The sequence below is a fragment of the Ochotona princeps genome, chromosome 4, assembly GCF_030435755.1.
Source record: "Ochotona princeps isolate mOchPri1 chromosome 4, mOchPri1.hap1, whole genome shotgun sequence".
Taxonomy (NCBI): domain Eukaryota; kingdom Metazoa; phylum Chordata; class Mammalia; order Lagomorpha; family Ochotonidae; genus Ochotona; species Ochotona princeps.
In genome coordinates, this window is record NC_080835.1 from 80871462 (window position 1) to 80894215 (window position 22754).

At 41.6% G+C, this 22754-nt stretch overlaps 1 protein-coding gene and 1 long non-coding RNA gene across 2 annotated transcripts in view; both read right to left on the minus strand.

Annotated features, from left to right (window-relative positions):
- Window positions 1-10686, minus strand: part of RAB39A (RAB39A, member RAS oncogene family) — a 28966-nt gene extending 18280 nt beyond the window's left edge. The window contains exon 1 of the mRNA XM_004585034.2: window positions 10273-10686. Coding sequence (XP_004585091.1) covers window positions 10273-10499 — 227 coding nt within the window. The 5' untranslated portion in view covers window positions 10500-10686. The remainder of the gene's footprint in view (window positions 1-10272) is intronic.
- A 56-nt stretch (window positions 10687-10742) lies between these two features.
- The window catches only part of LOC131480228 (uncharacterized), a 47563-nt gene continuing 35551 nt past the window's right edge, over window positions 10743-22754 (minus strand). Inside the window, exon 4 of the long non-coding RNA XR_009245354.1 lies at window positions 10743-11421. This is a non-coding gene — a long non-coding RNA (uncharacterized LOC131480228). The remainder of the gene's footprint in view (window positions 11422-22754) is intronic.

Here is a 22754-nt window from a genome sequence, read left to right on the forward strand (position 1 = left end):
AATACACAGTTAAGCTAAATAAAAGCATTTATTTCTACAAAAAAAAAAAAAAAAAATCATTGTCCCGGTTAATGTCAGCTTTTCCAGAAAAAAAAAATCAGGTGGGTCAGTTTTCAAGGACTTGAAAGCTATTCCATGGCACTTGTGAGCCATATCTGGCATTTGCTTATAGTCCTCTCCTTGTCTAATACTCAAGTTTGTGGACCTTCGTGTCAGGGATCATTGCTGTCACCAATTGTAGCAATATAGCAATCACTCAGTGCTATATGGACGGGAGGACTGAGCATCACTCATGCCCTGTAGTGCTTGCCGTCAGGTTTCAGGACTGCTTCTCTTGGGTGAAATAATTTACTTTCCCTTCTGTCCTTTCTATAGGGGAGGAAAATAATGGTCTATGTGAACACAGTAACTTGTAATACAGGGAGTAACAGAGAGAAATACCTGCCAAGAAAGAGATTGCCAAACATGCCATGAAACATACAGGGATAGGGTGCTGGTGTATTGAACACAATGTTATGGGAACTGGGCTCTTGTGCAAGTTATGAAGGGGGTGCAGGACAAACCGAACAAGGCCTGTTAGGTCATCAACTACATCACTGAAAAAGGAGACTTGTTTCAGATGCTCTCTCGGCTCCTGCTGCTCAGTTCTATGGCACTGGTTATGGGGCTACCAAAACAGTCAGAGTGCTGCCCACAGTGTTAACTGCTGCTTTGTTTTTCCTCTCTTCTCCAAATCCCCTGCCATAGAACTGATTACATCGTGTTTTTCCATCTTTGATTCTTTTTTAGCATCTATCCATCTATCTAATTGAATCTGTCTTGGCTTCACTAACTTTTTTTTAAAAGGATTTATTTATTTTTATTGGAAAGTCAGATATACAGAGAAGAAGATCTTCTGTCTGCTGATTCACTCCCCAAGCGGCTGCAATGATTGGAGCTGAGCCAATGCGAAGCCAAGAGTTAGGAGCTTCTTCTGGGTCTCCCATGCAGGTACAGGGTCCCAAGGCTTTGGGTCATCCTCTACTGCTTTCCCAGGCCACAAGCAGAGAGCCGGATGGGAAGTGGGGCTGCTGGGATTAGAAGTGTCACCCATATAAATCCCAGCACATGCAAAATGATGCAAAATGAAGACTTTAGTCATTAGGCTATCATGCTGGGCCCAGCTTCACTAACTTTTGCTTTTCTCATTTCACAGCCTTCTGTAACCCCCTTCTATCTAAGAAATCTAAAATTATGAGTGTTCAGCTGTTTATTCCTTTATTTATTTTCTTCCAGGTTTCCTAGTTATTGCTTATCTAAAAAATGGGACTTTTATTTATGTATTTGTCATATTTATTTATTATATCTACTTTCCTTTTATTTAAAAGGCAGAGAGACAGAGATTTTTCCATCTACTGGTTTACTCCCCAGATGCCCACAAGAGTCAGGTCTGGTCACACTGAAGCCAAGAGCCTACAGTTTAATCTAGATCATCATGTGGTGGCAGGGAGTCAAGCACTTGAGCCATCATTCACTGTCTCTCAGGGTGTACATTAATGGTATGCTAGTTTGGAAGCAAGAAGCTGGAAATGGAACCAGCATCCTGATACTAAATGCTGGCATCCCATATGGTGTCTTAACAGCCACACCAAATGCCTTCCTCCTCACTGATTTCTACAGGAAGGTTTACGCTTAAAACACATGATCTGTATGACCTGTGTAAAAGTGTGCAAATGTTGGACAAGTAAAAAGAAATCAGGCAAGAAGATAACTCTTTGAATTGAGGGGACAAAAGTCAAGGGACTTTCAGGAGTTTCTAGATATTTCTTTAGAACACAAGAGTCAAGTATTTGTTTTTAACCAATACATAAAAATTGTACATATTTATGGTGCAGCATATAATATTTTGATGCATGTGTAATGTGTAATGCTTAAATCAGGGTAAATCTTTCTCCTCAAACATTTATCATTCTATTAGAATGAAAACATTCAAAATCTTTCTGGTCATTAAGTAATACAGTATAATATTGCTCCCTATAGTCATCTTACTGATCAATGGAACATAAAAACCTTTCTGATTTAACTCTAATTAATCAAGTACTGGAAAGGGAAAATTTGATAAAATCACCCTGAAGCACCAAAAGCCCTGAAATACATTCCTAAAACTTAAGAAATTTCTGACATTTTTTTTAAAGTTCTTAAGATGTTTTGCATAATCTTGGTTCCATGTAAAATGACTCTGGGTTGAGAAACACCTTACTTGCCAAATGATTCGTGGTACATATTAATATATTCTAAGCTCTGAGAAGTCCTGTTACAACACGGCACTTCCAAAATTATCTGGTTAAGAAGTTCCTTTCTCAAATTATACCTATTAACATCACTTTGAAAAATATTACTCCAAAAAAATTCCAGGCAATGCTTATAATTTGGGATATACATTCTTCATCATGCTTTCTCTTTAACCAGAATATTCATAACTATCTAACTCCCTTTGCAGCATTTTCTCTTGAACTCTTCTCAGAGATGGTTCATAAATGACTTTTTTTTTTTGCATTAATGAAATAGGAAGCTGTCGTTAAAACCACACCTCAGGGCCTGGTGGCGTGGCCTAGTGGCTAAGGTCCTCGCCTTGAACTTGCCAGGATCCCGTATGGGCGCCGGTTCTAATTCCGGCAGCTCCACTTCCTCTCTCTCTCCTTCTCTGTATATCTGACTTTGTAATAAAAATAAAATTAACTTAAAAAAAAAAAACATACCTCAGCCTTACTTTTGAGGTCACATTACATTAAGCCCAATGAAAAGGAATGAAAATGCATTTTGATAGGCTAAAAAAACAGGAGAAAAAAAAAACTGTAACATTTCTGGTTGAGGAAGACAACTGAAAGAGATTGTGATAACAAAGAAATAGAGAAACACAGAAGGCTCACATTCTGCTAGCTAGAGTTCACTGCTGGACGACCTCTGGTACTGCCTTGACAGACTTTCTCGTGTGACTTCGGACACAAATACCATATTAGAGAAGTAAAAACAAAGGAAGCAAGAAGTTTCTGTTCCCTTACCTCAATATGTTTTTGACACTGAGATATTTCTGATGGTTCGTTTGTATCTTTGCTATCGATATCAGTATATGGTCTTAACAATGTACTGCCTATGCTGCAATAATTTGGGGCTGGCACATGGCTCAACTGGCTAATCTTCCACCTCCAAACACCAGCATTCCATGTGGGTGCCTGATTGCATGGCAACTACTGTACTTCCCAATCAGCTTCCTGCTTGCAGCCTGAGAAAGCAGCGGAGGATGGTCCAAGTCCCTGGGCCACTGCACCCATGTGGGAGACCCAAAAGAAGCTCCTGGTTCATGGCTTCAGATCTGCCTAACTCCGCCATTGTGGCCATTTGGGGAGTGAACCAGCAGACAGAAGACCTTTTCTATCTGTGCTTTTCTCCCTGTAAAATCTTTAATCACCCTCAGTCTCTGAAGCTACAATAGAGCATTAAGGAATGACATTTAGCACAAAGGGAAGGATTGTCAAGGTCTTGTTACCCAAAAACACAAGAAAGCTGAGAAGGCCTGAAAATGAACTTTATTTACTTCACAATTTCACCCTCATGCATGTGGCATCCAAGACTTAGCTTACTTTGCTGGAGGAGGGGTTATAATCTTAGGTAGCAAGGAAACACTGACTGAAATTGTGGCTTCATATGCTAAGTCAATTGGTTTACTGAAGAAAAAAGGAAAACAATCACATATTTTTCAGACTACTAGTCTCCTGATTACACCGATTAGGCAATCACTCAAGACACGAGCGTCTTGAGAATATGCTGGGAACAATCATTTGAGTACAAAAATAAATTCGGCTGTATGGATCGTATTTTCACATTCTTTTTTCACTTGTTGGATAGGATGCCAGCTCAAACATCCACACCACTTTACTCTTGAAACAATGTAAAATAGACATGTTTGGGGGTGACTGCTCACTTCCTTCTGGCATGACTGTTTTTTTCCAAGAAGTGAACTCCTACAGATACATTTGCATCACATGATCTGTAACACCAATACACTAGACTTGTATTATAACACACTGTTTTTATATGTATATATATCTTAAAATCTGACCATATATAAGCTGACTCACTGGCCAAACAGGTAGCCAATTTCTTTCTTTTTAATATTTATTTATTTTTATTGGAAAGGCAGGTTTCCAGAGAGAATTTTGAGATGTCCTTTTTTGAGAATTGAAATAATAGTCTGGAAGATCACAGTATAGGAGAATGGAAACAGAACAGAGGGAAAATCCACAATCTCTGATTACTTTTCAGACACTTGGATGCATTTATTCTTATTATCTAATGCCTCTAGATTTCTGTGATGATATACATTATTTTAACATTATCTGATTACCAATCACAAATATGGCCTACCTTTTTTCTACTATTTCTAATGACAGATAACTAACTTGATTACGCGGGCAGGTAGCCAGAGTTAGACAAAAGGTCTGAGGTGTGACAGCCGCAGTCAGGCAGCTGATCTGCCTGATGACACGCAAACCCAAACTTCCCTTTCTGTGCATCAGCAAGCCTCTCTTCCCTTTGTTCCATGTAGTGGAAATGGCAAGTTCCCACAATATTACAAACTTATAATCAGAGCTAGCTGGAAATACCCAATATGGCTGCAAGGTATGTCCCTGGAGATGACCTTTAGATCTTTAGATTATTATAATGCTGTTATAACAGAATAATCTTGTGGACACTACCAATCCCATCATGTACCTGATGCCATGACATTTCTAATATTTTCAAAAAAGGGTACAGAAATGGGTGTTACGATCGTGCCCCATCTCTGGGTATTGGGGCAGTTGGGAGGCTGGATATGGCCTCTCCCCTCCCCCCAGATAAAGGAAGAAGAAAGTAGAAAATCTGGAAACAATAATCACACCCACTTTTCCCTAATCCTTGATCCTTCCCACCCTGATCAACTATGTAAACATCATCATCAAAAAAAGAAAAGAAAAGAAATGCATGGTACACAACCCCTGCAACCAACTCTGCCCCTTTCAAATACTCAGTTAATCCCACCCTAGACATCACCCTCTCCCCATAGTATAAGAGGATGACCCGCACCTTGCTGGAGGAGGTCTTTCTAGTGTTTCGGCTTTCTGACCATTCCTTCTCTGTCTCTACTTATCTACAGTTTTCCTTTGCTTTAAATAAATCCTACGCCCTTGCATACCTTTACGCCTCCATCTTGAATTCTTTCCTCTGTGACAGGAAGAGTCTGAAATAAGTCCAACGAGGGGCCCTATTGCCCAAACAACAGACTGCAATGATTATGGCACTCACTTGTGGACAGTCTCTGCTCTGTTCCCTCTGCAATATGGACTCTCTAATCCTGGGAGAGAAAGCCTATTTCTACTGGAGACCTCAAGCCATAGTATAGAGGGTGGGTAATTCAATAAAGAATGTCCCTGCCTTTTTTAAGGGAAAAAAAAAGCCTCACAACTATTTAGTTTAGGAACTTAAGAAAATATCTTAAGGAGAACCTTCGATTGTTAATGTTGCTTGCTTTTAAAATTAAGAACAGAGAACATAAATCAAAAACCACTCTGAAACATTAGCTTCATATGAATGTTTCAAAGAGGCAGAGGAGAAAACAAAAGGGAGCCAGAGGCTAGGGGTACTAAACAAAAAGGAAATGAGGGAGTAAGAGACTGATTAAAAAGAAGGGAGAGGAAAAGGCAGAGAGTGAGAGTAAGCTATGAACACGGGCAGGGACAGGCAGAGGAGAGGAACAAAGGAAAAGTAAAATCAGTTGAGGAAGAGTGAGACATCACAGAGGTAAAGATACATGAGCAGAAGAGAGATGAAGGGGTAGATTGGGAGGATTGGGGAAGACTCAGATTTAACAAGAGAATTAAGGGCCACTCCCTAGATAATGATGGGATGGGCAACAGTCGCTGTTCACATTGCACTTACTGCCTACAACCCTTTGCAAAGTCATTGGGAGTGGCCAACTAACACCTGCAAGTTTTCCACTGCAAACCTCAATTGTTTATTAGCTTTGCTAAAGCAATTTACCAAGGGAGGTTTTCCTAAATTATACTTCTTATAATACTAGGTATAATGGATTTTCGTATTTTAAAAATAGCTTCTCAGCCATTTGACCTAGTGGTTAAGACCTAGCCATGTCTGTGTTGGAATAGCTGCGTTTGGTGCCTGGTTGTGCTCCTGAGTTAAGCTTTCTGCTGATGCAGAGCCAGGGAGGAGGTGGTGAAGGTGCTAAGTGGTTAGGTTCCTGTTAAATGGGAGATGTGGTTTCAGTGCGCCGGCTTCGGTAGGAGTAAGCTAGTGGATGGGAGCTCTCTAGCAGGCTGGATCATCTTGTCTCTCCAGTAAGTTAAAAAAATTAAAAAAGGCCATTCAAAGATACCTAGGAAATGCTAGCGTAATCAAAGTTAAACCAGTTTCTTTGCCGCAATGCTTCTTAGAACCTTTGACATACGTTTTTAAGAGTGTCACATGGAATCCAGGGATTTCCAAACTTTCTAGGATCACAGAGCCATCTTTGAAAAAGAATCACATGGCATCAGTTTTTAGGAGAACACACTCTGAAAGCACTGTAAGAGGAAGACATTATTCTCTGGGCTTTATAACCAGTGGCTGCCACAGTAACACCTAAAAGACCAGTCTGTGAAATAAAAGGCTAAATCTGGTTTGAAATCCAGAGGTTTCCTATTCCTACAGCTAACATTGCTGTTTCTTTATCTCACTTTACATTCATATCACTTTAAATACTTTTGATAGGAAAATTTTAAACTTTATTTTCTATTTGATCTTTAAGCTTCTAGTCCTTCCAACATAACTTATCCTTATTAATGTTGTACTAAACATTATTTATTCTTGTTTCTTTTACTGCTGAACTTCTTCCACCATGATGATTAAAAATCATAAAATGTGATGACTGTTAAGCTTCCCCATTACACCTACAATGCCAAATTTCTCTCCCTACCTTCCGTGTACAGGGAGGCCCGGTTGCAAGTGTGACCTTGTGGCTCAGTTCTCCCCAGCGAGTTGAGAGCTAAGGTATCTGGACCGTATTGGCCTCACTGTTTAAGAACAACACTGCTTGGCTTAGGCCCGCTACCTCCCCTTCTTCGGAACTGACACAATGTGCCTGCAGTACAGCCTTGACCGTGAACATGACACTGTCTTAGGGACACCTGAATGATGGCCTGGAGTATAGCCACTTCATCAACTTGGGTCATTCAGCTGGAGTGACAAAGACAAGACAAAAATCACAATTCTGATGAAGTCATTCCAAGTTTCCTCAATACACTTAAACACCATGTTAAAAGTTTAGCAGTTCAGGGTAACATTGCAATTTACTGTATGCTCACACATATTCTCTTCCTCTAAAGCTACTTTTACTTTGATCACTTTTATTTTATGAGAGTAGTCACCATCTACTGGAATGTTAATCTGAACATTGGAAATCAAGGCTAATCGAATTTGTATATTTTATTGTTCTGTATCATATCTGTTCATGCTTTAAAGCTATCCTGTGAGTTGTCCAAACGTATGTCCCATTTTGTCCATTTATGACTAATCACCAATAAGCCCAGAAATATATATTCAGGAACTACAGGACTTTTCTATGAAATAAAAAGTGCAAGAATATTTACTGTTCAAGATAAAAATATTTTCTTGGAGCAAGACACAAAATTATTTAACAGTAAATATTTATGGAAAAACATTCTGTTAAATGGTGGAAAGGCAGGTATTTGGAGGTAGCTACTGAAACATGCATACATTCATGAATATGTCTTTGGTAAACAGCTAAACAATGTAAAATATGACTCACTATCAGTCAACACACATTCCCTCAATGTCCTTGCATTGTTATGGGAGTGTTCTGTATGGTTTTAATACAGTAAGATAAATCACTATTTACATTCTTCTTTTTAAATATTTGAAACATTTACTTACTTGAAAGGCAAAGTAATGGATAGAGAGCTCGTTAATTCACTCTGCAAATAGCTATAGCAGCTAGGAGTGTGCCAAGCTGAAGCCATGAGGCAAGAACTCCATCTAGGTCTGCCACGTGGCAAACAGACTGAAGTGCTTGAGCCATCACCCAGTGCTTCCTGAGCACTTGAGCAGGGAGCTGGATCTGAGGTGGAGCAGTGGGACTTGAACTGGCCCTGTGCCATGTGAAGAGGGGATCTGAGGTGGAGCGGTTGGACTCGAACTGGCCCTGTGCCATGTGAAGAGCGGGATCTGAGGTGAGCGGTGGGACTCGAACTGGCCCTGTGCCATGTGAAGAGGGGATCTGAGGTGAGCGGTGGGACTCGAACTGGCCCTGTGCCATGTGAAGAGGGGATCTGAGGTGGAGCGGTGGGACTCGAACTGGCCCTGTGCCATGTGAAGAGGGGACTCCAAGTGGGAGCTTACCTCGCTGTGCTGTAACACCTGCTCCCATATTTTTTATTAAAGGCATTAAAAAACAATAGTCTATTTAGCAGAAAGGTCTTTAAAGTCCAGCAAACGACTGATCCTTTACTTTCCTGTCAGTATATTGCAGAGCTATGTTTAAAGAAGTATTTTGACATAGTAAGATTTTATTATGTTTCTTACAGCTGCAAGAACCTTAAGACATGAAGAACTTGCTTTTATTATATTATTCACTTTAGAAGGTGATCAAGAGCTATAGGTAAATGCTTTTTCTCTGATCCTTAAACACTTCCCAGTTCATATCTGGTTGAGATAGTAACTACAAGTCAAAGTGGAAGGGATCTTAGATTTAGACCATAAGGACTCCTTCTTTCTACAGGAATCAGAAGTCTGAGAAACTATTTTAGTTAAAGACAGCTTCTTGGAAAGGAATTTCTTAAAGATATTCTCAGTGCAAATCAAATCGGTATAATCTTCAAATTTCTCTGAAAGCTGACCCTACCATCTTTCCACTTTACAGAGGAAAACTAAGGTAGAAGCAAGCTCAGCAGTCCCATTATCATCTTTCTGAATCAGTGTCATAACTGAGAATGGGATCCAAAACTTCGAATGTTGGAGCATTCTCACAGGTGCAGGCTGACCTCATCCAGATGGAGTGCATGCTGGCTGGGGCCGAAGAGAAGACATGTGTGGGAAGTCTTGTGTGTTTCACAAGAGTGCTTGCTGACCAATGCAAAATGTTTGCTTAAAGAGTTCCAGCGGATAATGTAATCTTTAAGAAAGAAACTACTGCAATATATCAGCTTCCCAGCCTTCTTCTAAAATAAAGTGTCGTTGGAGTCAGGAAATTGAAAGTATACGCTTTAAATCTGGTTCCATCTGATACGTCCATGAAATGCATAAAAGGTAATCTTGCTTACTTTTTATTTAGAATCAGGATCATGTGGATCCTTCCTTCTCTATCTAGAATGCATTTTCTATTCTTTTAATACCTAGAATGTTAAGTGCCAATCATGAGTAAGACAAAAGTTCCTGGCAAATCTCAATACCTCTACTTCCCATCAATGCACCAATGATGGCAAACTTCTAAAGACAACTCAACCCTTACACACACACACACACGTACACACACACACACACACACACACCCTGGCAGCGGGGCCAGTAGCCCTAGTGTTGCATCCAGTTGCTCCACAAGATCCATTCCCACGGGTCACGGTCCAGTATTTCTGATGACCACATTCAGTGCTGTGTGGTGTTCAAACCATTGCCGCATCCACCTCCCGGTGAACCAAGCCCAGTGAGCTCATGCAGTAACCCAGGCTGGGGCACCGTTTGCTGTGGTGCTAAAGCATCAAACACGAATCTGGGAACCCCACTTCGCCGTTCTCTCGGGTCGCACAGAGAGGGCACTGGTTGGTGAGCACAGAGAGGTGCTTGGAGTGGGGTGGTGGGGTCAGAGTGGGCGCAGCGAGGGAAGACGAGTTTGGGGAGAAAGCAGCTGCGGAGCCGAAGGCGATCAAAACACCAGCAGGGACAGAAAGAGTTGGGGAACAAGGAGGTGGGGAGAGAGCTGCAGAGGCGACCCTGGTGCAGGCGGGAAAGGAAAGGCGCAAAGAGGGCGCAGGAAATGGGCACCCAAGAAAGAAGTGAGAAATTGCGGAGGAGGAAGTCGTCCCTGGAAGAGGAGGGGCAAAGGGGAAGCGAGAATGGAGTATTTGCACTTTCGAGAGGGGAGGGCCCGAGACTCTCCCAACCGGGGCCGGTGGGGCGGGACCTTGGGGGAAGGGGCGTCCCTGCGGTCCCTCGGGGGTCCCGGCGCGCGAGCGCGCGCGGCCCTACCTGAACCTCTCCTGTCCCGCCGTGTCCCAGAGCTGCAGCTTGATCCTCTTGCCCGGCTCGATCTCCAGCAGGCGCGAGAAGAAGTCCACGCCGACTGTGGGGTCGCAGGCGGGCGAGCGTAGTCCCGGGAAGCGGCCCTGGGTGAAGCGGTGCAGGAGGCACGACTTGCCCACCGTGGAGTCCCCGATCACGATGAGGCGGAACTGGTAGATCCAGATGGTCTCCATGGCTCACATGCCCCGCCGGCCCCCGGGCCGCCCCAGCCGCGCGCCAGCCCTCCGCCGGCCAAGTTGGGCGGCGGGAACTGTCCCTTCAGCACCTCCCCGCCCGCCGCCCGCCCGTTTCCAGCATATTCCGGACGCTGCGGCCGCCTGGTCCCCGCCCTCTCGGGAGGGAGGGGCGGGGCCTGCCGGCCGGAGGCGGAGCTCCTGGCTGGGGGCGGGGCGGGGCGGGGCGGGGGCAGTGGCGCCCCAGCTCCCGCCCCCCGAGCGCTATAAATTACTTTTCCCTCGAAGGTCACTGGGCGCCGATGGGGGAGGTGGGTGTGGCGAACGGACGTGACAGCAGCAACACCCAATGAAGACGACGCCAGGGCTCAACTCGGGGAGGGGCAGCCAATGAAAAGTGAGAGCCATTTTCTTACAGGCGTCTGGGAAGGACACGTTAGAATGAAACAAAGAATTTGGAAGTCTGAGGAGCCGCAACTTGGGGTGCCTGCTGTTGTCTCTTCGTTGATGTGCTCCTTACAGCTCAGGTTTCTGGAAAGAAAAAAAAAAATCCCTGCTGGCAGCTTCGTGCTGTCCAGCCTCGCTGAGCGCCATCTCCTAGGTGTTCTGAGGAGAAGGAGTGGAGAGTACGGTAGAAATAAACTGGCAGAACTGATTCTGGATGCTTCTGGCAAGGGCTGTGCCCACTGCTGCTTGCCATGCTTCCTGCATCACTGCCTTCCGTGTTGACGTAGACGCTGAGAACCTGAGCCTCAGCCTCCTCACTCCCTCTGCCCTCCAGCCAAGGGGAGGAGTGAGGACCGAAGTCAAGATTGAGATGCTCATAAAAGCTCCCACTCAGACCAGGAGGAGGTTCCGGCCGGGGCAGTCACTTGGGGAGTGAATCATCAGACGGAGGATCTTCCTCTCTGTATGTATCTGGCTGCAATAGAAATAGAATCATCTTAAAACAAAAAAGCTACTTTGCCCAGCTAGCCCGGGACACCCCCACCCCCTAGCCCACAAATGTCTCTACGTGGTTTGTGTCTGGCAGTAACCTGTCTAAACAAAGTGGAACTTGAGTTCTGTTGAGATTTCACTGCTTTCTCATGTTTTTCCTCAAACGGAATAATAGTGAACTCAGTATCTTTAAAAAGTTAAACACCTTTAAACTTTTTTAAACCCAAAAATACACATTTCGAAAATTCCACTTGGTCATGTCCAAACTTTGGCTGTCATCATGCAACCTGCCTTTCTTTCTTATTTTGTATGAAGAGATGTCACTTTCAAGTAGATGCGCTTTTTGTCAACAGTTGACCTTTATTTTATATTTCTGTACTTTAAAGCTCCACCCTCCAAGGGTTTCTACTCTTCAGCCAATATGCGTACTAAGTATTCACAATTTTAAAAACCAAGCCAAACACCCTTCTAGTGTTTTCCTTTCTCTGTCCTCCTTTTCAAATACATTAGAAAAGATCCATCTATTCTGTCTTCCCCAGTCTTCAACAACCATAATATACATTCCATGGCCAATAGAACCCTGAAATAAATGCTTTTGATAGTTACTGGGGCTTCCTAGTTATCAGTTACCTGACATGACCTAGATTCTCAAGATGGTGGTAGTAGAGTGAGGAAGATTCTGACTCCCACATGAATTTGTTCATCTGTTGTACCAGCGCTAAGTGGCTTATTCTTTGACATTAGTAATCACTGCCCGTTTAAGCAATTGGCAGCTGAATACTACGATTGCTTGGCTTCCACACAAGCACTTTCTTCTGGTTTTCAAACGTATTACCTGGTTCCTCTTTCTGTGATGTGAATATCCTAAAAAAATCCATCCTTTGTGTCTTTTTTCTCTTCCATTCTTTTTTTTTTAACTTGGTTTCTTTAACCTTTTCTGGCAACCTCATCTACCCCAGTGATTTCAGGTACTCCCTACCTGATTCACATGTCCACTCTTTTTTTTTTTTAATTTTTTGAATTTTATGGTACACTTTCATAGGGTCTGGGATTTCCCTACCTCCTCCCCAAATTCCCACCTCCAGACTGATTTTTCCCATATTCTTACAATAGCACAGTCCTTCATAAGCAGTCATGATTCCATCATTCTGTTATTTAAGTGTGCCCAGACATTGCCGGTACAATGTCAGACAGTCCAGCATCCCATTGTCTAGGTATGTCCAAAAGCTTCACTGGGATTCCATCTTTGATTTGGATGTAGAGATGCATACTGCATTGTATCTTCACATCTGAATATGATAGTCTCTATTATGCCATCAATATATATTCCCTTAAATGAGAAGCCGCAAAACAAAGTCAACAACAGGTATAAAGTTAAAACAAAACATTTACAGCATCATGGAGATGAAAAAAGCGCCACTGAATAACCAACACATGGGTGAAGAAATAAAAAAGGAAACACAAAAGCCTCTTGGGTAAAATGATGCCACCAAGTGATCCATACAAAAAACCAAAAACATCAAAACACATGGGATGCAGCAAAAACAGTATGGAAAAGGTTATTGATCTTACAATTCACATGAAGGCTGCCTTATATCAGTGAGAACATATAATATTTGTCCTTTTGGGATTGGCTTACTTCACTGAGCATAAAGCTATGAATGTGTATATATACAACCTCATGAGATTCAGAATGAACAAAAATTTTATGAATTTTACCATTATTAAAATTTCTCATTACTAAAAGTCTATTATTACTAAAATTTGCTCCTGAATATCATTAAACAATTTAATTTTTAAAAATTAATTACATTTCATTTTGTGACACAGTTTTACAGGCTGTGGGATTCTCCCATCCCCTCCCCCAACCCTCCCCCCATGGTGGATTCCTCCACCTTGTTGCAGTATTACAGTTCAAATCCAGTCGAGAGTCTTTCATTGCAGGCATATACCAAGTATAGAGTCCAGCATCTTATTGTCCAGATAAATTCAATGGCTTCTTGGGGAGACCATCTCTGGTCTGAAGACAGAGCTGGCAGAATATCATCCCGACCAATTAAAAACCACAACATAACATCAACAACAATTTACAACATTATGGAGTTAACTGACATGGTACTGAGTAATCAATATTTTTTTTAAATTTATTTATTATTTTTAATTCATTAATTACATTGTATTACGTAACACAGTTTCATAGGTACTTGGATTCTCCCCACCCCTCCCCAAACCCTCCCACCGTGGTGGATTCCTCCACCTTGTTGCATAACCACAGTTCATGAGTAATCAATATTAAACAATTTAATTTTAAATACAATAATTTTATTTTTAAGTACCTGCTGAGTACAAATAATTTAATGTTTTAATTAAAAATGCAATGTTTATAGGCTTGATGTGATAGTCTAGTGGCTAAATTCTCTGCAACCACAGGGACCACATTGGGTGTCCTGGCTGCTTCACTCACCATCCAGCTCCCTGCTTGTGGCCTAGGAAAGCAGTGAGGATGGCCCAAAGCCGTGGGGCCCTGTACCGGCATAGGAAACTTGAAAGAAGCTCCGACTTCAGATCAGCTTCAGGTGAGCCCAACTCCAGCCATCACTACCATATGGGGAATGATCCAGCAGAGAAAAGATCTTCCCCCACCCTCTGCACCTCTATTTCTGAAGTAAAAGAAATAAGTGTTTTAAAAGAGAAGGAGAGAAAGAAGTACAAGTGTTTTCTGAGTAAATATGCAAAATTCATTTATTTTGGATCAAAGTGAACAATTTCCAAAGCCAGTAAGCCAGATGATCTCCAATGTGTCTTCTGGTTCTGAGATTCTCTACAGAGCTCAGAAATTTTGCAAGTGCTCACTCTGATTGCCACATTAAACACTAAGAAGTACTTTATATGCTCAGTGTGGGATGCCACAATTTACAAGACAGAAAACATCAGAAAGAACTTGTTCCTTCTTAGTTGTCATTGCCTTAGTACATGGAAACATTACCCTTTCAGTTGCTCAGGCCAATACTCGGTAATAATTCTACTCTTTCTCATTCCTCTATAAATATTCCATTAGCAACTTTTGGAGAAACAGCATTCAAAATATATTCATATTTGGCCCAGTGCTATAGCACAGTATGCTAAGCTTCCACATGGGGCACTGATATTCTGTATAGGCACTGAATTGAGTCCCGGCTGCTCCACTTCTGATTCAGTTCCTTGTTTATGGCCTGGGAAATCAGCAGAGGATGGCTCAATTCCTTGAGCTCCTGCACCCACAGGGAGAACTGGAAGACATTCTTGGCTCCTGGCTCCTGGCTCCTGGCTTAGGATCAGCTCACCTTCAGCTGTTGTGGAATGAACCAGCGGATGAAAGATTCTCTCTGTCTCTGTTTCTCCTCCTTTCCATAACTCTGCCTTTTAAATAAAAATAAAATAAATCTTCAAAGTATACTCATATTCTAATAATCTGTCACTATCTTTACCTTTGCCCAATAAAATCCCAGCTGTGATAATTTCCTGTTTTATTGTTCTAGTCTTTAATTAAGCTTTGCCCTGCTATTATCACTGCTATTTTCAACTTGACATCTGGAATTAACCTAGAAACAATAAGTCAGACCATCTTTGTTCAGGAACATCTAATGGCATCGGATCTCCCCGCAGGAGTCGTAGTCTTTTGAGGTCTCATTACGCATTGGATTTTCTGTTCTGTCCACACCTTCATGTTTCTCCAACAGTCACGGTAGGGTGACCTCCCATGCACTGAACAAGGTGCCACCCCGGAGCCTTGTACTTTCCAAAAACTCTTATACGTCATTCTTCTTAGCTTGTTCCCTTACTCACTGAATCTTCTTCAAACAACTTGAAAGTTTCCTTGATAGCCTGCAGAAACAAAAAAATAGATCCACATCTCTCACCATACACTAAGATCAGATCTAAATGGATAACAGATCTAAACCTACATCCAGAAACCTTCAAACTTTTGGAAGAAAATGTTGGAAACACACTGGAACACTTAGGGGTAGGCCCTCACTTCCTAAAAAAGACTCCAGATGCAGTAGAAATCGAGACCAAAATAAACAATTGGGACCTCATCAAACTAAGAAGCTTCTGTACAGCTAGAGAAACAATCAACAAAGTAAAAAGGCAACCCACAGAATGGGAGAAGATCTTCGCACACGACATAGGTGATAGAGGGCTGATCTCCAGAATATACAAAGAGCTACAAAACAACCAAAATGTCAAAACAAACAAGCCACTCAAGAAATGGGCACGGGAAATGGGCAAACACTTCACAAAGGAACAAACCCAAATGGCAAATAAACATATGAAAAAATGCTCAAGTTCCCTGGCAATAAGGGAAATCCAAATTAAAACATCAATGAGGTACCACCTAACACCAGTAAGACTGGCCCACATGAATAAAAGCACCAACAACACTTGTTGGCGAGGTTGCGGGGAAAAGGGAACCCTACTCCACTGCTGGTGGGGCTGCAGGCTGGTACAGCCTCTATGGAAATCAGTATGGAGAATATTCAAACAACTCAAATTCAACATACCGTATGATCCAGCAATAGCACTCCTAGGTCCAGAACACTTGTTTTATGAGAAACCAACATGCACTCCTATGCTCATAGCAGCACAATCAGTAATTGCAAAAACATGGAAGCAACCAAAATGCCCATCAACAGAGGATTGGATAAGAAAGCTATGGTTCATCTACTCCATGGAATACTACTCAGCTATTAAAAAAAACAAAATGCAGTTCTTTGTGGCCAAATGGGCCAAACTGGAAACCATAATGCTAAGGGAAATGAGCCAATCCCAAAAGGTTAAATACCACATGTTTGCCTTAATTTAAGATGATATGATGTTATGTATAACATGTTATGTTTTGAATGTTATATGTTGTGTATAAACTAAGATTGAAGTATAGGTGAGGTGGTCACAGAAGGTGACTGGGAACTCGCATTTACTTTTAACATGTTGGTTACTCATTACTATGTCAATTAATTCCATAATGATGTAAATTTTTGCTGATGGTATGTTGGAGCTTTCAATTGACTGGGATGATGCTCTGCTGGCTCTGTCTTCAGACCAGAGAGGGTATACCTAAGAAGCCGTTGGACTTGACTGGACAATAAGATGCTGGACTCTATGTTTGGTATACGCTTGCAATGGGGGAATCTCAACTGAACTTGAGCTGTGGTTATGCAACAAGGTGGAGGAATCCACCATGGTGGGAGGGTTTGGGGAGGGGTGGGGAGAACCCAAGTATCTATGTAATTGTGTCACATAATACAATGTAATTACTGAAGTTAAATAATAAATATATTAAAAAAAAAAAAAAAACAACTTGAAAGTTTCCACTCCTGCTTTTTTCTGCTCCTTTTCTTACTTATCATTATGTAACATAATAAATATTCCACTTATTCTTTTTATTTGTTGTCTACCACCTCCAAGATAACGATCTCTATGAACATGGAGATTTTTGCTTTCTTTGATGTGTATATACATACATATTTAGCTTTATTTATTTGAAAAGCAGAAAAACAGAAAGTACACATGCACATGTGTGTGTGTGCACACACACACAACACACACGCACATACACACACACACACACACACACACACTTTCCATCCGCTGATTCACTTTCCAAATGCCTGTAACAGTCAGAATCAAGCTAGCTCGAAGCCAGTAGCCTGGAATTTCAGCCTGGTCTTCCATGTGAGTGACAGGTGCCAATTACTTGTGCCATAATCTATTGCCTTCCTACGCTTATTAGTGGAAGCTGGATTGGAAGGTGAGTAGCTGAGACTCAAAATAAAGCACTCTGATGAGGAATGCAAGACTCCCAGGCAGTTGCTCAACCTGCTGCATTACTGTGCCCAATCTGCCTTGGTTTATTTTATTCAAGTACCTGACACAGTATCTGGAATGGAGTAGACACTTGGTAAATATTTGTTGGATGAGTTTAAAGCTTCTATAAAATTCCCTCTTGAGAATAACTGATACTAAACTTAAGAGAATGATATTTGACTTCAGACTTGAAGATGAATGGAAATTAAAAATATTTCTGACTGTGAATACAGTGTTAGAAGTTAGGATTTTATATTTATGAACTGAGTGGGCTAAAATCTATTTTAATCTGAGTGTTTTACAACATTTTTCTATGGATAATTGATGTTGATACTAAATTTTGTGTTGGGCCCGGCACAGTGGCCTAGCGGCTAAAGTCCTCACCTTGAACCCACCGGGATCCCATACGGGTACTGGTTCCAATCCTGGCAGCTCCACTTCCCACCCAGCTCCCTGCCTGTGGCCTGGGAAAGCAGTCGAGGACGGCCCAAGCCTTGGGATTCTGCATCTATGTGGGAGACCTGGAAGAAGTTCCTGGCTCCTGATCGACACAGCACTGGCCGTTGCGCTTACTTGGGGAATGAACCACCAGACGGATGATCTTTCTCTTTGTCTCCCCTGCTCTCTGTATATCTAACTTTCCAATAAAAATAAAATAAATTTTTTTTAACAAATGTACTTGGTCATACATATATTTTGTTTAAGATTTATTTTTATTACATTGGGCCGTCCTCCATTGCTTTCCCAGGTCAGAAGCAGGGAGCTGGATGGGAAGTGGAGCTGTCGGGATTAGAACTGGCACCCATATGGGATCCCAGCACGTTCAAGGCGAGGACTTTAGTTGCTAGGCCACTGTGCCGTGCCCAAAATAAATCTTAAATAAAAAAGAAGGAAATTTGGTGTCAGAACTATATATTTTCCTGGTGGCTCCACCTAGTGATCATGACAGAGACTACCGAACAGATCTCTTTGATGGCATTAATACCCTTCCTGTCCTTAACTCCCTGCAGCTCACAGTCAGTGTGTGATCAAGTAGGAAGCAAGATGTTGGTTTGCATTGGTAAGCAGCTGGTCTCATGGAACTCTCTCATGGCACGGTATTAGACAGAGATTTTCCAGAGTTTATGAACACAGTGAGCTGAAATTCTTTCATAGAGTTAGAATTCGGTTGAAATCTATCTTCATGCCATTATCAATATTTGAAAAACAATTATGGCTTATATATTCACAACTGTTTTCTGAATTGGACAGGCTATCAGAAGTAAGTCAAAAAGTGTGAAGTAAATCAGAAGTCAACCTACTTTTAAAAATTTGGGCCTGGCGAAGTAGCCTAGTGGCTAAAGACCTTGCCTTGCATGCACCAGGATCCCATATGAGCACCGGTTCATATCCAGGTGGCCCTGCTTCCCATCCTGCTCCCTGCTTGTGGCCTGGGAAAGCAGTCAAGGATGACTCAAAGCCTTGGGACCCTGCACCCATGTGGGAGACCTGGAAGAGGCTCCTGGCTTAGGATCGGCTCAGCTCTGGCCATTGTGGCCACTTGGGGAATGAATCAGTAGACGGAAGATCTTCCTCTATGCCTCTCCTCCTCTCTATATATCTGAATTTCCAATAAAATAAATAAAATCTAAAAAAAATTTTTATGTGTTTTTCTGGGGTTGACACAGTTGCATAGCAAGCTAATCCTCTCTCTGCTCCACTTCCGATCCAGCTCTCCGCTTATTGCCTGAGAAATCACCGAAACATGGCCCAAGTCCTTGGGCTCTGCACCAAGAGGGAGACCTGGAAGAAATTCATGTCCTCTGGCTCTGGATTGGATCAGCTCTGGCCATTTGGTTGTGAACTAGTTGTTCTCTGTCTCTCCTCTCTGTAAAGCCTGACTTTCAAATTTAATATATATATGTGAATCTTTTAAAAAATGTAGTAGTTTCCTTCTCTTGTGGCCATTATCTTATTTTGTTATATTTGCAGGAAGAACATCTTAGTGGTGTGATTTCCTCTATATATTCCACTGTATTTAAAAAAATAAGACCCTACTGGGGTCTTACTGGCGTAGAAGATAACTTGATACTCGAGATACCCATATCCCATATCAGCACCTGGTTTAAATCCCGGTTCCTCCACTTCTGATCCAGTTTCTTGATAATTTGTATCCTGGGAGTTAGTGGTGACGGCCCAGGTGCTTGCATGCTTGCCATCTATGAGGGGGACCTGAATGGAACTTTGGTTTCCTAAATGTGACCAGGCCTCACCTTGGCTATTGCAGGATTCTGACGAGTAAAACCATAGGATGGAAGATCCTCCCCGCCACCACCTGCTTTTCAAATAAAAAAATGGAATAGAAACACACAAGTATATGAGAGCCAGATTTGGATGCAGCATGGACTGGACTAGTCTGCCGCACATACCAGCACACGCAGGAACCAGGACGGCAGGCAGACCTGCTGGGGACTGTTGGGGGTCGCCCCGGCTAGGTTGTAGTTCCTGCTGGCATGTGCAAGAACAAGATCTGTTGCATGCTGGGCTGGATTGTATTGGGCTATAGCACTCATTGGTTTGCATGGAACATGGGGCTCTGGATGGAACTGAACAGGTAATTATAATCAGTAGTGTATGCATAGGTTGAAATGGGTGATAGAATAAACTGGATCTGTACTTGCTGGCACATGCAAGAATCATATCTGGAGTCACCCCCAAGAGAGGTTTCTTGGAGGGTTCCCCAACTAGACCATTGGACTCAAAACTCTGGGCATGGGGAGAATCCAAACTAGTGGTCTGACCTTTGAATGCATGTATCAGATTGGGTCTCCTTGACTGCTGATGCCTGTGCAATGGATGGTATGCCCAGGAGTATAAGGGGGACACAATGGCTACCTCATTTGGGCCTGCAGAGGATATTGCATGCCATGTAAGAAGATGGAGAGCAGAATATGTTGGACAACTCTCCTGGCCAAGCTTTGGCAACAAGTGTCTGGGTGAGTGGATGTGCTAGGGTGGACTCTGTCAGCCAATGGACCTTGGGAAGATTTTCTCAATCTCAGATCAGTGAAACCAACAGCTTGTCCAAACTATCAAAAACACTCAAGCAATACCCTTGGAGCATTCTCCTCCACATCGGGGTTTCTAAGATGCCATGAAGTGGACACCCCCACACCTCAGTACGATGTAGTTTGCTAACTGGGAGCAGCTCCTTCCCCAACAACCTCCTCCCCCCCATACAGGTGAAAAGGGAAGAAAAGGAATGAGAAGATTTGTCTCACCCACCTACCCCCATACCTCGACCCTCTCCACCCTTTTCAGTGGTCCTCATGGCTTGCATTCTTGTCAACTATATAAACAGCAAAAAATTGAAAAAATTTAAAAATTTAAATTTAAAAATTTTAAAAAAATCTAGGTGTTTTAATGACTTGAACCAACATGGATAGGGGCAAAAAATTCTAGATTTACAGAATTTACTGTGGGGAATATCTTAAGCAACTAAATCGTGTCATCAGGTAAAATGGAGGTTCAAAACAAAACATAGGTTGAGTTCAGGAAGATAAAGTTACAGTTTATTTGCACGCCTGAGGCAAGATTGATGATATCTTGTCTGCTACAAGAGGAAGAATTAATCCAAATGATAACTAACATGTAAGAGTGATTTAAATATGTGTTCACTCCAATCAATCTTACACATTCATTCAAACATGACATGCATGTGAATATCAGAACTTTTGTAAGAACGACATACGCAAGTGGTAAAGAACAATCTATGGCTGGGTAGCAGAATTTTTTCGTGTCTGAAATGTCTCTGAAATGTCACTTCCGATATCAGTTGGTGGAAATCTGCTAAACGTGCTTGTCTGCCTGTATTGCGTAAGAACTCATTCCAGCTGACCACATTCTGATCAGTTCTATTTATTTTTTATTTATTTATCTATCTGTTCATTTTTATTAGAAAGGCAAATTTAGAGAGAAGAAACAGAGAAACACAACTGGGCCAGAAACTCAACTCTGGCAATTGAGGCCATTTGGGGAGTGAATCATCAGATGGAAGATCTTCCTTTCAGTCTCTCCTCCTCTTTGTATAGTTGATTTTCCAGCAAAAAGAAAATAAATCGTAAGAAAAATTAAATGCCCATCTTAAGCATACAAAGTGAAATAAATGTAGGTAACCCACTAAGCAAATTTGTATAAGTTTATAATTCATAAATTCCAATTTGATATCCATCTTTCAAAGGGAGGAATTTAATTTTACAACACTTGATCTTATAAGTGCATTTCTTCTAGGAAAATAGGGGTATATCAGTGACAGCAGGGACGTTAATCGTTTATACTTAAGATTAAGGCTGGTTTTTGTTTCATTCTGTTTTATGGCTATGGGTAATCTATTCATCCAAGGGCAGTATCATGTCATTAGCCTGAAAATTGCAAAAGAGAGATACCACAATATCGAATTTATCTTTGCTTCATTGGAAATTGCCATTTGATTTATCAAAAGACCATTTCTGCCTATGAACAGGTATTCACAAAAGAAGAAATTTAAATGGCCAGCAAGTATTGAAAAAATGCCCAATCTCACTAGTCAAAGAGATGCAAATTAAATCAATGACATGGAATTTTCAACACTCAAATTGACAGTATTGCTGAGGGTGACTAACTTGATGATTGATCATTCTAGCTTTTTCTTACCTCACTTTTTCTATCACTGGAAATTAAGTGATTCAATGGTTTGAGCATAATTCATCACAAGGAATTTCAAGATCATTAAAGAAAGTAGCATGTTGGAATTTTTGGACTGTGAAAAAAGGAGCAAATCTTCTCTGGCCCCAAAACCGAAACAGTTAGAAAAATGTATATTACAAAGATGCACAAAAATCAATACTACTTATAGAGAGGACAGAAGAAAAAAATGGCTTTTTTCCAATTCCAAGCCTTTTTAGACTCCATTTCTTTCTGATTGGAAGTCTACCAAAGAGTGTTTGGGATCTAGATTTATCCATTTTGTCAGAGTTAAATGCTTGGCCTTTCATTATTCTTTTTTCTTCTTCATTTTTCCTTAAGAAATGATTTAGTTTTTTTATGCTATCAGCCAACATCTCATTGGCAATAAGCAACCTGATTCAATACAGTACTCATGCAGTTAATTGGAAAGGAGTACTCTATTTTTATCGAAAACATGGAAATTTGGAGTGGGAGTTGAGGCACAGCTTGCCTAGCCACCATTGGAACACTCATGATCTGTGTAGCGTTCCTGTTTGAGTCCTGGCTGCTCTGCTTCTAATCTGGCTTCCGGCTGATAGGCCTGGAGGGCAGCATGTGATGGTCTAAGTGCACGTGTTAGACCTGAATGGAGTTTCTAGTGCCTGACTTTGGTCTGGTCTGGTCCTTGCTGTTATTAGTCTTTTTATTTATTTTATTTTATTTTATTTTTATTTTTTATTCTTTTTAAATTAATTACATTGCATTATGTGACACAGTTTTACAGGTACT